General features: G+C 46.8%; 2 protein-coding genes across 2 annotated transcripts in view; one reads left to right on the top strand and one right to left on the bottom strand.

Moving 5' to 3' along the window:
- The first annotated feature begins 3,610 nt into the window (after nt 1-3,610).
- On the top strand, nt 3,611-5,974 carry LOC140376517 (GSK-3-binding protein-like). The gene has a single exon (XM_072462011.1). It carries the CDS (start codon nt 3,709-3,711, stop codon nt 4,204-4,206), a length of 498 nt encoding a protein of 165 aa, XP_072318112.1. The 5' UTR covers nt 3,611-3,708; the 3' UTR covers nt 4,207-5,974.
- Nucleotides 5,975-10,418: 4,444 nt separating this feature from the next.
- Nucleotides 10,419-14,593, bottom strand: part of LOC140376516 (potassium voltage-gated channel subfamily V member 1-like) — a gene marked incomplete at its 5' end in the record, with an annotated part of 31,440 nt that continues 27,265 nt past the window's right edge. Inside the window, one exon of the mRNA XM_072462010.1 lies at nt 10,419-10,895. Coding sequence (XP_072318111.1) covers nt 10,686-10,895 — 210 coding nt within the window. The remainder of the gene's footprint in view (nt 10,896-14,593) is intronic.

Raw genomic sequence — 14,593 nt, 5'->3', positions numbered from 1 at the left:
AAAATTAACGGATTGTTGAGCAGCTGCTGCTGCACAAGTGAAAATCCTTCATCTGTATATATATATACACAATATATGTATATATATATATATATATATATATTTATATATATATATATACACATATATATATATATATTTATATATATATATATATATATATATACACAATATATGTATATATATATATATATATATATTTATATATATATATATACACATATATATATATATATATTTATATATATATATACACTATATATATATATATATATATATATATATATTTATATATATATATATATATATATATATATACACATATATATATATATATATATATATATTTATATATATATATACAATATATATATTTATATATATATACACATATATATATATATATATATATTTATATATATATATACACTATATATATATATACAATATATATATATATATATATTTATATATACACATATATGTATATATATATATATACAATACCTATATATATACAATATATATATACCTATATATATATATATAGGGATATATATATATTGTATATATATATATATATATATATATATATATATATATATATATAGGTATATTATATATATACCTATCTATATCTATATATATCTATATATATATATTGTATATATATATATATATATATATATATATATAGGTATATTATATATATATACATACATATATATACCTATATATATATATATATATACCTATCTATATATATCTATATATATATATATATATTGTATGTATATATATATATATATATATGGATAGGTATATATATATATATATATATATATATATATATATATATATATATATATATATATATATATATATATATATATATATAAACCAGGTCTAAACCAGGACTAAACCAGGACTAAACCAGGTCTAAACCAGGACTAAACCAGGACTAAACCAGGTCTAAACCAGGACTAAACCAGGTCTAAACCAGGTCTAAACCAGGACTAAACCAGGACTAAACCAGGTCTAAACCAGGACTAAACCAGGACTAAACCAGGTCCAGATTCTGGCCTGTACAGTCCAGAGCCTCAGCAGCTGTGACTAAACATATTTAAAATATGTTACATAAGTGTGATTTTTGACTCTTTACACGAGTCCAAAGATAGTCTGTGTTTAGTCCAGATTTAGACCTGGTTCAGTCCTGACAGACACTTATGTAATGTATATGTGACTTTCAGGAACTGCAGCTGCTTAGAAGAACTGGGCACGTGCACAAACCAGGACTAAACCAGGTCTAAACCAGGACTAAACCAGGACTAAACCAGGACTAAACCAGGTCTAAACCAGATCTAAACCAGGTCTAAACCAGGACTAAACCAGGACTAAACCAGGACTAAACCAGGTCTAAACCAGGACTAAACCAGGACTAAACCAGGACTAAACCAGGTCTAAACCAGATCTAAACCAGGTCTAAACCAGGTCTAAACCAGGTCTAAACCAGGACTAAACCAGGTCCAAACCAGGACTAAACCAGGTCTAAACCAGGACTAAACCAGGTCTAAACCAGGACTAAACCAGGTCTAAACCAGGACTAAACCAGGACTAAACCAGGTTCAGATTCCTCCTCGTTCTCCTGGCGCTCTGACACGTCCTCACACATAAATCTCTTGTTGTTGTTGTTGTTGTTGTTGTTGGAGGAGGAAGTGAATGTGTTGGCTCCTTTCACACATGATTCAGACTCTGTTTTCCCCGTGCCGCGCCCTGATTGGCCGCAGGCGCAGCACGTGACCTCGGGCTGGTAGTGGCTCCTTATATGGTGATGTGTGTGTGCGGCGCAGGAGCACCGGGTTCAGGCCCCACGGTTCATGCCCCACGGTTCATGCTCCGAGCAGAGCGAGGGCTTTCTCAGAACTGCTCCGCACACTCTGTTCTCTCTCACACTCTCTCTCTCTTTGTGCAGATTATGTTTCACTTCTGATTCTGTTTTATTCAAATTATTCCACTGTTTATTTACATGACAAGTTTAAGCCTGCGCTGCCTTTACACGTGCACACTTTAATTCTGATCTGAGACCCAAGTTTAGTCCTGGTTTAGACCTGGTTTAGTCCTGGTTTAATCCTGGTTTAGTCCTGGTTTAGACCTGGTTTAGACCTGGTTTAGACCTGGTTTAGTCCTGGTTTAATCCTGGTTTAGTCCTGGTTTAGACCTGGTTTAGTCCTGGTTTAATCCTGGTTTAGTCCTGGTTTAATCCTGGTTTAGTCCTGGTTTAGACCTGGTTTAGACCTGGTTTAGTCCTGGTTTAGACCTGGTTTAGTCCTGGTTTAATCCTGGTTTAGTCCTGGTTTAATCCTGGTTTAGTCCTGGTTTAGACCTGGTTTAGACCTGGTTTAGACCTGGTTTAGTCCTGGTTTAATCCTGGTTTAGTCCTGGTTTAGACCTGGCTTAGACCTGGTTTAGTCCTGGTTTAGTCTTGGTTTAGTCTTGGTTTAGTCCTGGTTTAATCCTGGTTTAGTCCTGGTTTAGACCTGGCTTAGACCTGGTTTAGTCCTGGTTTAGTCCTGGTTTAATCCTGGTTTAGTCCTGGTTTAGACCTGGTTTAGTCCTGGTTTAGTCCTGGTTTAATCCTGGTTTAGTCCTGGTTTAGACCTGGTTTAATCCTGGTTTAGTCCTGGTTTAATCTTGGTTTAGTCCTGGTTTAGTTCTAATAAAGGTTTTCATGAGTTTTAATGAATGACAGAAGCGATAAAAAGGTGAAACTCCTTATGGCAGTAAACAAATGCCTCAGTCATAACATCCTCATAACTCAGATTCTGCTTCACTTTTCATGAGTCACGAGCACAAAACACAAGGATAAACAAGTGTCATTTATTAACTATTTATTACTGTGTTATTTGTATTTTATTTATCTCTATCGTCTGTTTTATTCATTATTATCTATGTCATTTTTGTGATACATAAATGACGTGGCTGGGATTCATGTGGAATGTTCCTCATTATGGCTTTAAACGTAACTGTCACCACGGAGACAAACGCCCCCAGACCGAGTTACGGGTCAGATCTGTGGCGAGGCGAGCGGTCATTTTAAGAGGCTGGACACGTTTAATGCCGTACTGCGGAACATTCCAGACAGAGCAACCGCATCTCCATGGAAACCAGCGGAACGTGAGAGTGTTTGTAGTGTGTACGTGAGTCTCTGGCGCACGTGCGTGAAGGACGCGTCACGTGTCCGCAGCCGCTGCAGGTGAAAGTGACTCGCGCTCAACGCGGCGCCGCCATTTTGTTGTAGAAATATGCGCTTTGTTTGTTTTGAACAGTCGCAGTTATGTAACGTCCCATGTCCCCGGGACAAACCAAGTGCGCGGGGGCGGCACGTGCGGCTGCGGCGCGGCACGCACACGGCCCGCGCGCGCGTGCGTGCGTGACGTGCGGGTCAGTTCGGTTTAAACGCGCGCACGTGATGATTAATGCTCATGTTTCTCAGGTTTTTCATTCGCGTGATAAAACACAGTTCTTTTGGCGCGCGCCGCCCCCGCGCGGGACTATAAATGGCGCGCTCCGCCCCGCGTCAGCCTTTGTTTACAAACGCCTCGTCTTTTGTGGACGCGGCGCTTCATTCACCCGCACGGACACGACCCGCGAGCGCACCGGAGGACACCACCCGCACGGACACGACCCGCGAGCGCACCGGAGGACAACATGCCGTGTCGGAAGGAGAACTACATCTTCCTGGAGCAGTCGGTGACCGTGGACTCCAAAGAGGTGGACGCGCTGGTGACGAAGATCGGCGAAGCGCTGCAGCTCCACAACAACAACACCGGCACCGGGCACCACCACCTGCACCACGGGCTCACGGCGGCGGCCACGGCGGGCGGAGGCGGCAAACAGTCCGCGCTGCTCGTGCCCGGGGCCGGCGCGGGGCTGCAGCGGGGACACGGGTGCTGCCTGAGGCTCCGGAGCCGCGGGCACCACCACCGGGGCAGCAGCCGGGCCAGTCCGTACCACATCCCGGGCTCCGGCGGCGACCGCGAGTGGGACCAGATCCGGCCGTGGAGCAGGAAGCGGCTGGCGGCGGCGGCGGAGGAGGACGACCCGCACCGGCTGCTGCAGGAGCTCATTTTGTCCGGGAACTTGATAAAGGAGGCGGTGCGGCGGCTGCAGTTCTCCGGGGACTGTGCGGACAACGTGTCGTGTTGACGCCGCGGGAGGACGCACGCTGCGGCGGGCACGCGGGTCCCGGTCGGCCCGCGGGCGGCTCCGGGACTGTTCACGCGGACAATTTAGGGTTTAATCTCATTTTTTCTTTTTTCATAAAGACTGGTAGCTTTGTTTTCTAATTCTGTTTATTTTATTTTTTTTTTAGTTCTTTTGGATTTGATCACGTGAGTTCGGCTCGGTCCGCCTGTTTTTGTTTATGTCCTTTTCCCACATTAAAGTCCACTACGGTGTCAGAGAAAGCCTGTTGGAGACTAATCAGATTTAATTAAGGATTCTGAATCACGTAAACGCTGCAAAAACCCCGTGGTAAACATTGTAACAGCGACGCCTTGTTTCGGTCTGACCACAAGGTTTTAATCCTGTTTTAGACACGTCAACAGGCGAGAGGCGCCTTTCAGACAAGACTCTGGGGGAACACTGCAGCCAATGGCGTGTTGTTGTAAGACACGTAAAGCAGACAATTACATTTGGCTGCAAAACGCACACTTTAAAATGCTACAGAACTTAAAACTGTGAAATGATGTTGAAATACATTGGCAGCGGTGTAAAACGTGGCGCGAGGGGAAAAAATCCCTCGAAGCTAAAAATATCTATTGATTTTCTGGGTGTATCGGGTTAAAGTGCATCAGACTCGGTCACAACACCGGCTTATCGTTGGTTTAAGTTCATGTTTGTGCCATTTCCAAGGATGCGGCTCCGAACCCGCGTTTTATCGTGTTTGTTTTGGAGCCAGCGCCGTTTATCTTGTGTTTTTGTCGCCACGAGTCCAAAAACCCGTTCGCTGCTTTATGTAAACAAGCCAAGATGGAGGTTCAAACGTGACTCGCTCCCCGAAGCAACGTGACTTTAAACCTAAAGAACTCGCCCTGTTTTGGCCCTTTTCTCACACCGTCGCTCATGTCTTAGTTTATTTGTATTTTTAAATTTAACCCCCCCCCCCAAAAAAAAAATATCAAACATTAAAGTCTTGTTTGTTGTTGTGTTAGCATCGTTAGCACACAGTTAGCCGGGTTAGCTGCTAACATGGCTAACGCCGTTTGTTTGGGTTCGAATATCACCACTTCCGGTTTGCGGTGCGGCTTAAAAACTGCTTTTGTTCGAAAAGTGAGCGACAAAATCAGGTTCTTTCATAGATTGTTTCTCATTTTCGTTCATGCACTGATTATTTTCAGTACAATTTGGTTTTAAACGCACTAAAAGCTCAGTTTTGTGCAGATCTGTCAGTGGTGAATGATAAGGTGTGGCTAACTGTTTACATTGCAGCAATAGTTTGGAAAGTTACCAAGACATTAGTCAAGTCTGAAGCAAAAGCTGTTCTTACAAAGATGAACAGTAGAAAAAAAGTGTATTTGAGACCTTTTTTATTAAGTGAATCCTGAACAGATTTAAAAGAACATGATTAGATTCCTCTTTTGTTCCTAAATGAACGTTCGGCCCCGTCCTTGGCTTGTTGACTCTGATTGTGAGCCTTGTTTACATGTCAAACTGTGATTTAATCTGCATTTCTTTCATATTTGGTTCCATCTCTTCCTCTATGGCAGCTCTTCTCACACTTTGGGGACTAGAACACATTTTGCTGTATCTTTGGGACTCTGGCGCGCCTGAACTTTGTGGTGCTTTTGAGAATTCCTCTGTGGATTTTTTCTTTTTTGTATTTGGTTTGTGTAAAAACCACTTCGTACCGGAGTATTATAAAGTTCCTGATTATTCAGGGTTTGTCGTCTTAATAAACGCCATTTTGTTTTTACTCTTTTCTCTGTTTCTTTAATGACGTCACGTTTCTGTTGTGGAATCTAAAATAAGTCTTTTTGTCTCACAATGGGGAAATTTAAGTGTTGCAACAGAAGTATAGAAACACTTATAAAAAAAAAAACTTAAGTAAAAAATAATAGTAACAAAAGTAACATTTATTCACGTTTTGCACATGTGTATAACAGTGTTTGTTATAGAGTCTGACAGCAGCAGAAGGAAAGACTGTGAAACGTCTCCTTCACTGAAGCTGCTCTCCAGAGTGGACAGAGTGTCCTGCAGGGGACAGAGTGTCCTGCAGGGGGCAACACTCATGGTCCAGCATATATGTGAGTTTAGCCAGGACCCTTCTGTCCCACACCTCCTGCACCGAGTCCAGAGGACAGCCCAGGACGGAGCTTTGTCCAGCTTCTTCCTCTCCCTCTCTGTGATGACCACACCTACAGGAGCTGATGCACCACAGAGGAGGAGAAGGTCTTCAGGAGTGACAGGAGCGGCCCTGTCAGGAGCGGCCCTGTCACTCCAAAAGACCTGAGTCTCCTCAGGAGGAGGAGCTGACTCTGGCTCTTCCTGTTCAGTCTGTGTTATGAGTCCAGTTTGTGGTTCAGATGAACACCAGGTCCTTGTATGAGTCACTCTCTCAATGTCCCGTCCCTGGATGTTCACTGGTGAGGGGGGCGTGGCCTGTCCCGTCCCTGGATGTTCACTGGTGAGGGGGGCGTGGCCTGTCCCGTCCCTGGATGTTCACTGGTGAGGGGGGCGTGGCCTCTGTGGAAGTCCACCACCATCTCCTTGGTCTTCCCCGCCTCGATGAGGTGGTTCTGCTGACACCAGTCCACAAAGTCCTGCTCCAGTCCTCTGTCCTCCAGATCATCGTCGTCCGTGATGATGTCCCCCACACTTCAGGTCCCCCACACTTCAGGTCCCCCACACTTCAGGTCCCCCACACTGCAGGTCCCTCACACCGCAGGTCCCTCACACTGCAGGTCCCCCACACTGCAGGTCCCCCACACTGCAGGTCCCCCACACTGCAGGTCCCCCACACTGCAGGTCCCTCGCACTGCAGGTCCCCCACACTGCAGGTCCCCCGCACTGCAGGTCCCTCGCACTGCAGGTCCCCCACACTGCAGGTCCCCCACACTGCAGGTCCCTCGCACTGCAGGTCCCCCACACTGCAGGTCCCCCACACTGCAGGTCCCCCACACTGCAGGTCCCTCGCACTGCAGGTCCCCCGCACTGCAGGTCCCCCACACTGCAGGTCCCCCACACTGCAGGTCCCTCACACTGCAGGTCCCCCACACTGCAGGTCCCTCACACTGCAGGTCCCCCACACTGCAGGTCCCTCACACTGCAGGTCCCCCACACTGCAGGTCCGAGTGTCAGACACACAGTCCCGGGCTCTCATAAACTGGGGTCGGTCTGTGAGGTCGTCCAGGATCCACTCTGCAGGTCGTACTCCACACCAGCCGTCTCCAGCTTGTCCTTCTGCTGCTAAAAGACTAAAATGCAGATGAGACTGGTTTAAGTTGAATGAATGTCTGTTAGAGCTGCGACTAACTCTTATTTTAGTGTTTGACGGTCAGACTATTATTATTATTGCACATTGAGACTTTTTTAAGTAAAGGTTGAAATGTGGCTTCAAAATGGAGAATATTTACAATTGAACAGAATTATTGATCAAATTCATTGATCAAAACAGTTTTGATGTTTCGTTTCACATCTTTATCATAATGACTCTTTTAGCTTGTGCTTCAGTCGATTGTCCAGAGAACGATTATGAAAACGTAATCGTGTGTTTCTGCTCAAAGTGAAATGAGTTTTTCGTTTTCGTGACATCTTTGTGTTTTCGTGGCGCGCGGACAGAAGCACGACAGGTTCTGACAGAAAAGATGAAAAACGGCACCAAAAGAGCGAGTGAAGTCCATGATGTAAGTCACAAGCGCCACAGGACGGGCCTCGAGTGTTCGTGGTGGAGTAACTGACAGAGTAACTGCCGGGGCGTGGCATCTGATCGACAGTTGATGTAAATAAAGGACAAAGTGAACCGTGACTCAACGCCTCATGAACGGTCCCAGTGTTTTGTCACTTCCTCGTTTCCTGTTCAGACAGATCTGTGCGAGTTCTCGTGAAACTCGGATGTGATTCATGTGCATAAGACTCAGGGGCGTGGCTTCAGGGGCGTGGCTTCAAGAAACACAGTTGTGAAATTATGAACGGGAAAGAAACTTGCAGTGAACCTTTAGTGACCCTCCCACTCTCCAAGGCCTCCTGCTGGTGCCAGAGTCAGGACTAAACATGGACCGGCCTCCTGCTGGTGCCAGAGTCAGGACTAAACATGGACCGGCCTCCTGCTGGTGCCCAGAGTCAGGACTAAACATGGACCGGCCTCCTGCTGGTGCCAGAGTCAGGACTAAACATGGACCGGCCTCCTGCTGGTGCCCAGAGTCAGGACTAAACATGGACCAGCCTCCTGCTGGTGCCAGAGTCAGGACTAAACATGGACCGGCCTCCTGCTGGTGCCAGAGTCAGGACTAAACATGGACCAGCCTCCTGCTGGTGCCAGAGTCAGGACTAAACATGGACCGGCCTCCTGCTGGTGCTAGAGTCAGGACTAAACATGGAGCGGCCTCCTGCTGGTGCCCAGAGTCAGGACTAAACATGGACCGGCCTCCTGCTGGTGCCAGAGTCAGGACTAAACATGGACCGGCCTCCTGCTGGTGCCAGAGTCAGGACTAAACATGGACCGGCCTCCTGCTGGTGCCAGAGTCAGGACTAAACATGGAGCGGCCTCCTGCTGGTGCCAGGGTCAGGACTAAACATGGACCGGCCTCCTGCTGGTGCCAGAGTCAGGACTAAACATGGACCGGCCTCCTGCTGGTGCCAGAGTCAGAACTAAACATGGACCGGCCTCCTGCTGGTGCCAGAGTCAGGACTAAACATGGACCGGCCTCCTGCTGGTGCCAGAGTCAGAACTAAACATGGACCGGCCTCCTGCTGGTGCCAGAGTCAGGACTAAACATGGACCGGCCTCCTGCTGGTGCCAGGGTCAGGACTAAACATGGACCGGCCTCCTGCTGGTGCCAGAGTCAGGACTAAACATGGACCGGCCTCCTGCTGGTGCCAGAGTCAGAACTAAACATGGACCGGCCTCCTGCTGGTGCCAGAGTCAGGACTAAACATGGACCGGCCTCCTGCTGGTGCCAGAGTCAGGACTAAACATGGACCGGCCTCCTGCTGGTGCCAGAGTCAGGACTAAACATGGACCGGCCTCCTGCTGGTGCCAGAGTCAGGACTAAACATGGACCGGCCTCCTGCTGGTGCCAGAGTCAGGACTAAACATGGACCGGCCTCCTGCTGGTGCCAGAGTCAGGACTAAACATGGACCGGCCTCCTGCTGGTGCCAGAGTCAGGACTAAACATGGACCGGCCTCCTGCTGGTGAAGCTCTTTGAATTGCCTCGTGTTTGAAATGTTGTCCTCTTCCTCCTCCTGCTGGTGGTTCTGAGGCACTGCAGCGCGCGGTCCCTGTGACTGTGACAAACTCTTTTTTTAAATCTTTAAATATGTTGCTGTCCCATGTGTCCACTGAGGGGCGCTGCAACACCACAGCCTGAACGAGGGTCCTCTTCATCTGAAGACAGTGAAATGTGTCTCAGGGTTAAACCTGGACTGCCACTGCACCTGGACTCAGAGGGACAGGACTCAGGGGGACAGGACTCAGAAGGACAGGACTCTCAGAGGGACAGGACTCTCAGGGGGACTCAGAGGGACAGGACTCAGAAGGACAGGACTCTCAGAGGGACAGGACTCTCAGGGGGACTCAGAAGGACAGGACTCTCAGAGGGACAGGACTCTCAGAGGGACTCAGAGGGACAGGACTCTCAGAGGGATTCAGAGGGACTCAGGGGGACAGGACTCAGAGGGACAGGACTCAGGGGACAGTGTGGTCATCGTTTGCTCTGAGTCCTGATCTGCTCAGACGGGTGTGAAGGGGAAAAGGGTGAACAGGTGAACTTGTGATCACAGAACATTTATTTCTACCACTTTTATTCACACTTTTAAAACACTGAAACGTCACAACATGAAGAGCAAAAGCACGTTTGACCTCGACAAATGAAGTATGAACACGTCAAATGAAGTTTATTACAACATTTAAAGAACGTTTGTGATGTTTCATCTTCTCAAAGGACGTTTCCTGTTTGACAGATGTAAGATCAGGTCCGTTTACGCTGCAGAGGTCGTCTCAGAGCGTCTGAAATAAAGACAAGGAAGACTATACTACATAAGACTTAACAAAAGTTTACACGGTTTAGTTGCTGGTTAATCTGTCGGATCAACTTTTATAAAGATTATCTTTGTTATAACGTGGTGTATTTTATACGTGAAGTTGAGTCTTTCACAAGATTCACAGGTTTAAAGTCCGAGGAACCTCTGGAACCTCGTGTCACCACCAGAGGGCGGCGTCGTTGGCAGGTCCTCGTGTCACCACCAGAGGGCGGCGTCGTTGGCATGTCCTCGTGTCACCACCAGAGGGCGGCGTCGTTGGCAGGTCCTCGTGTCACCACCAGAGGGCGGCGTCGTTGGCATGTCCTCGTGTCACCACCAGAGGGCGGCGTCGTTGGCAGGTCCTCGTGTCACCACCAGAGGGCGGCGTCGTTGGCAGGTCCTCGTGTCACCACCAGAGGGCGGCGTCGTTGGCAGGTCCTCGTGTCACCACCAGAGGGCGGCGTCGTTGGCGCTGCTGCGGGTGCTCGCTCGGTCTCTCCCGCGCAGTCTCATCATCTCAAGGACGTTTGAGGCGTAAACGTCCCTCAAGTTTAGCCCCGCCCCCCCGGTTCCGAGCCCAACCTCTGCCCCGCCCACCGAGCCACGAGCCAATCGTTTTATCATCTCGCTGTGACGTTGCGTTGCCTCCTTCACCTGTGAAGAAACGTCAAAATATTTGTTCCACTCAAACTCAATCACATTTGACTTACGTCGCACCTTTGTATCCAGCAGAGGGCGCATGGACCGCAGTTCGAATGGAAACAAAAAGCTATCAGTGCTAGCTCACTGTTAGCATCGTTACTTACTATAAAAACACATCCTGACGATCAGATCATGTTAAAGACATAACTGTGTTTCTAAGGCCTTAACTAGAGCCACAGATTGAGAATGACTTTCGGATCAAAAGTGTCCACATGATGCTACTGACCCCTCCTGGACTGATGAGGGATTACACTCGTGTTACACTCGTGTTACACTCGTGTTACTCTTGCGTTACACTTGTGTTACACTCGTGTTACACTCGCGTTACACTCTGTTACACTCGCGTTACACTCGTGTTACACTCGCGTTACACTCTGTTACACTCGCGTTACACTCGCGTTACACTCTGTTACACTCTGTTACACTCGCGTTACACTCGCGTTACACTCGTGTTACACTCGCGTTACACTCGCGTTACACTCGCGTTACACTCTGTTACACTTGTGTTACACTCGTGTTACACTCTGTTACACTCGTGTTACACTCGTGTTACACTACTCGTGTTACACTCTGTTACACTCGTGTTACACTCTGTTAAACTCGCGTTACACTCGTGTTACACTCGCGTTACACTCGCGTTACACTCTGTTACACTTGTGTTACACTCGTGTTACACTCTATTACAATGGTGTTACACTCTGTTACACTCGCGTTACACTCGTGTTACACTCGCGTTACACTCTGTTACACTCTGTTACACTCGCGTTACACTCGTGTTACACTCGCGTTACACTCGCGTTACACTCTGTTACACTCGCGTTACACTCGCGTTACACTCGCGTTACACTCTGTTACACTTGTGTTACACTCGTGTTACACTCTGTTACACTCGTGTTACACTCGTGTTACACTCTGTTACACTCATGTTACACTCTGTTGCACTCGCGTTACACTCGCGTTACACTCGTGTTACACTCGCGTTACACTCTGTTACACTCGTGTTGCACTCGTGTTACACTCTGTTGCACTCGCGTTACACTCGCGTTACACTCGTGTTACACTCTGTTGCACTCGCGTTACACTCGCGTTACACTCGTGTTACACTCGCGTTACACTCTGTTACACTCGTGTTACACTCTGTTACACTCTGTTGCACTCGCGTTACACTCGCGTTACACTCGTGTTACACTCGCGTTACACTCTGTTACACTCGTGTTACACTCGTGTTACACTCTGTTACACTCTATTACACTCTGCTACACTCGCGTTACACTCGCATTACACTCGGGTTAAACTCGCGTTACACTCGTGTTACACTCTGTTACACTTTTGTTACACTTTTGTTACACTCGTGTTACGCTCTGTTACACTCGCGCTACACTTTTGATTACACTCGCGTTACACTCTGTTACACTTGCGTTACACTCTGTTACACTTGCGTTAAATTCGTGTTACACTCGCATTATGGGTTTAGATGGCATCACAGCACTGAGACGGCTCTCATTAAGGTTACAAATGACATCCGTCTGAGCACTGATGATGGCAAAGCCTCTGTTTTAGTCCTGCTGGACCTCAGTGCTGCATTTGACACTGTTGATCACGGGATACTTCCACAGAGGTCAGAGCACTGGGTGGGCATCACTGGTATGGCCTTAAACTGGTTGAAATCCTACCTCGATAACAGGAAATACTTTGTTGAGATTGGTGACTGTGTCTCTGAGAGCCTGGCATTGACCTGTGGGGTGCCCCAAGGGTCAATCCTTGGACCCCTTCTGTTCAATCTGTACATGCTGCCATTGGGACAGCTAATGTGAAACAGTGGTGTGTCCTATCACAATGATGCTGACGACACTCAGATCTATGTCTCACTGACGGCAGGTGAATATGGACCAGTCAATTCACTCTGTCACTGCATCCAACAGATCAGTGTGTGGAGGCGAAACAACTTTCTCCAGCTGAACTCAGACAAGACTGAAATAATCGTCTTTGGCCCACAAAAACTTAGAGAAAGTGTCAGCGTCACCTCCAGTCTCTCTCTCTAAAACCCGTAACCAAGGTAAAAAATGTAGGAGTAATAATGGACTCAGACATGAATTTCAACTGCTACATTAATTCAATGACATCAGTAGCTTTCTTCCATCTAAAAAACATTGCCAAAATTAAAAACATAATGTACCATCACATTAGTCCTGACCAGAACCAGGAAGTACCATCACATTAGTCCTGACCAGAACCAGGAAGTACCATCACATTAGTCCTGACCAGAACCAGGAAGTACCATCACATTAGTCCTGACTAGAACCAGGAAGTTCCATCACATTAGTCCTGACTAGAACCAGGAAGTACCATCTCATTAGTCCTGACTAGAACCAGGAAGTACGATCTCATTAGTCCTGTTCTCAGGTCTCTGCACTGCCCCCTGTGGCTCAGAGAAGAGACTTTAAAGCAGCTCTGCTTGTGTACAAGTCTCTCCATGGCCTAACACCAAAGTACATCTCTGACTTGTGTGTGCCATATGAACCACCTCGGACTCTGAGGACCTCAGGGACCGGCCTCTTGCTGGTGCCAGAGCTAAGACCAGACACGGAGAATCTGCGTTCCAGGTCTATGGGGCAAAGGTCTGGAACAGCCTCCCCGAAGTCGTGAGACAGGCCCCGCCCCGGCTGTGTTTGAATCCAATTTAAAAACTGTTTTGTTTAGCCGCGCCTATGACTGATTTTACCTGGTATTTAATATTTTAAAAATAATACATTATTTTTATTCTTTACTTTACTCTAATGTACATTGTTTTACATTTTTATAAACTGTATTGTGTTTTTACCTCATTGTTTTAAATTGTGTTTTAAACACTGTAAAGCACTTTGAATTGCAGTTGTATGAATTGTGCTTTATAAATAAATTTGATTTGATTTGATTACACTCGCGTTACGCTCGCGTTACACTCGCGTTACACTCTTACACTCGCATTACACTCTGTTAGACTCGGTTAGACTCTGTTACACTCGCGTTACACTTGCATTACACTCTGTTACACTCGTGTTACACTCGCGTTACACTCTGTTACACTCGCGTTACACTCTGTTACACTCTGTTACACTCGCGTTACACTCTGTTACACTCGTGCTACACTCGTGTTTCACTCTGTTACACTCGCGTTACACTCTGTTACACTCGTGCTACACTCGTGTTTCACTCTGTTGCACTCGCGTTACACTCTGTTACACTCGCATTACACTCTGTTACACTCTGCTACACTCTGTTAGACTCTGTTACACTCGCGTTACACTTTTGTAACATTCGCGTTACACTCTGTTACACTCGCGTTACACCCGCGTTACACTTTTGTTACACTTTTGTTACACTCTGTTACACTCGCGTTACACTCGTGTTACACTCGCGTTACACTCGCCTTACACTCGCTTTACACTTTTGTTACACTCGTGGGACTCTGTTACACTCGCGTTATACTCTGTTAGACTGTTACACTCGTGTTACACTTTTGTTACACTCGCGTTACACTTTCGTTACACTCGCGTTACACTCTGTTACACTCGTGTTACACCCGTGTAACACCCGCGTTACACTCGCGTTACGCTCGAGTTACACTCTAGTTACGCTCGCGTTACACTCAGTTACACTCGCATTATGCT

The sequence above is a fragment of the Eucyclogobius newberryi genome, unplaced genomic scaffold (assembly GCF_026437365.1).
Source record: "Eucyclogobius newberryi isolate DKJ021-1_F unplaced genomic scaffold, fEucNew1.0.hap1 SCAF_363, whole genome shotgun sequence".
NCBI classification, from domain to species: Eukaryota; Metazoa; Chordata; class Actinopteri; order Gobiiformes; family Gobiidae; genus Eucyclogobius; species Eucyclogobius newberryi.
Note: the sequence above shows the minus strand (reverse complement) of the source record. Positions and strands in the feature narration are given on the sequence as shown.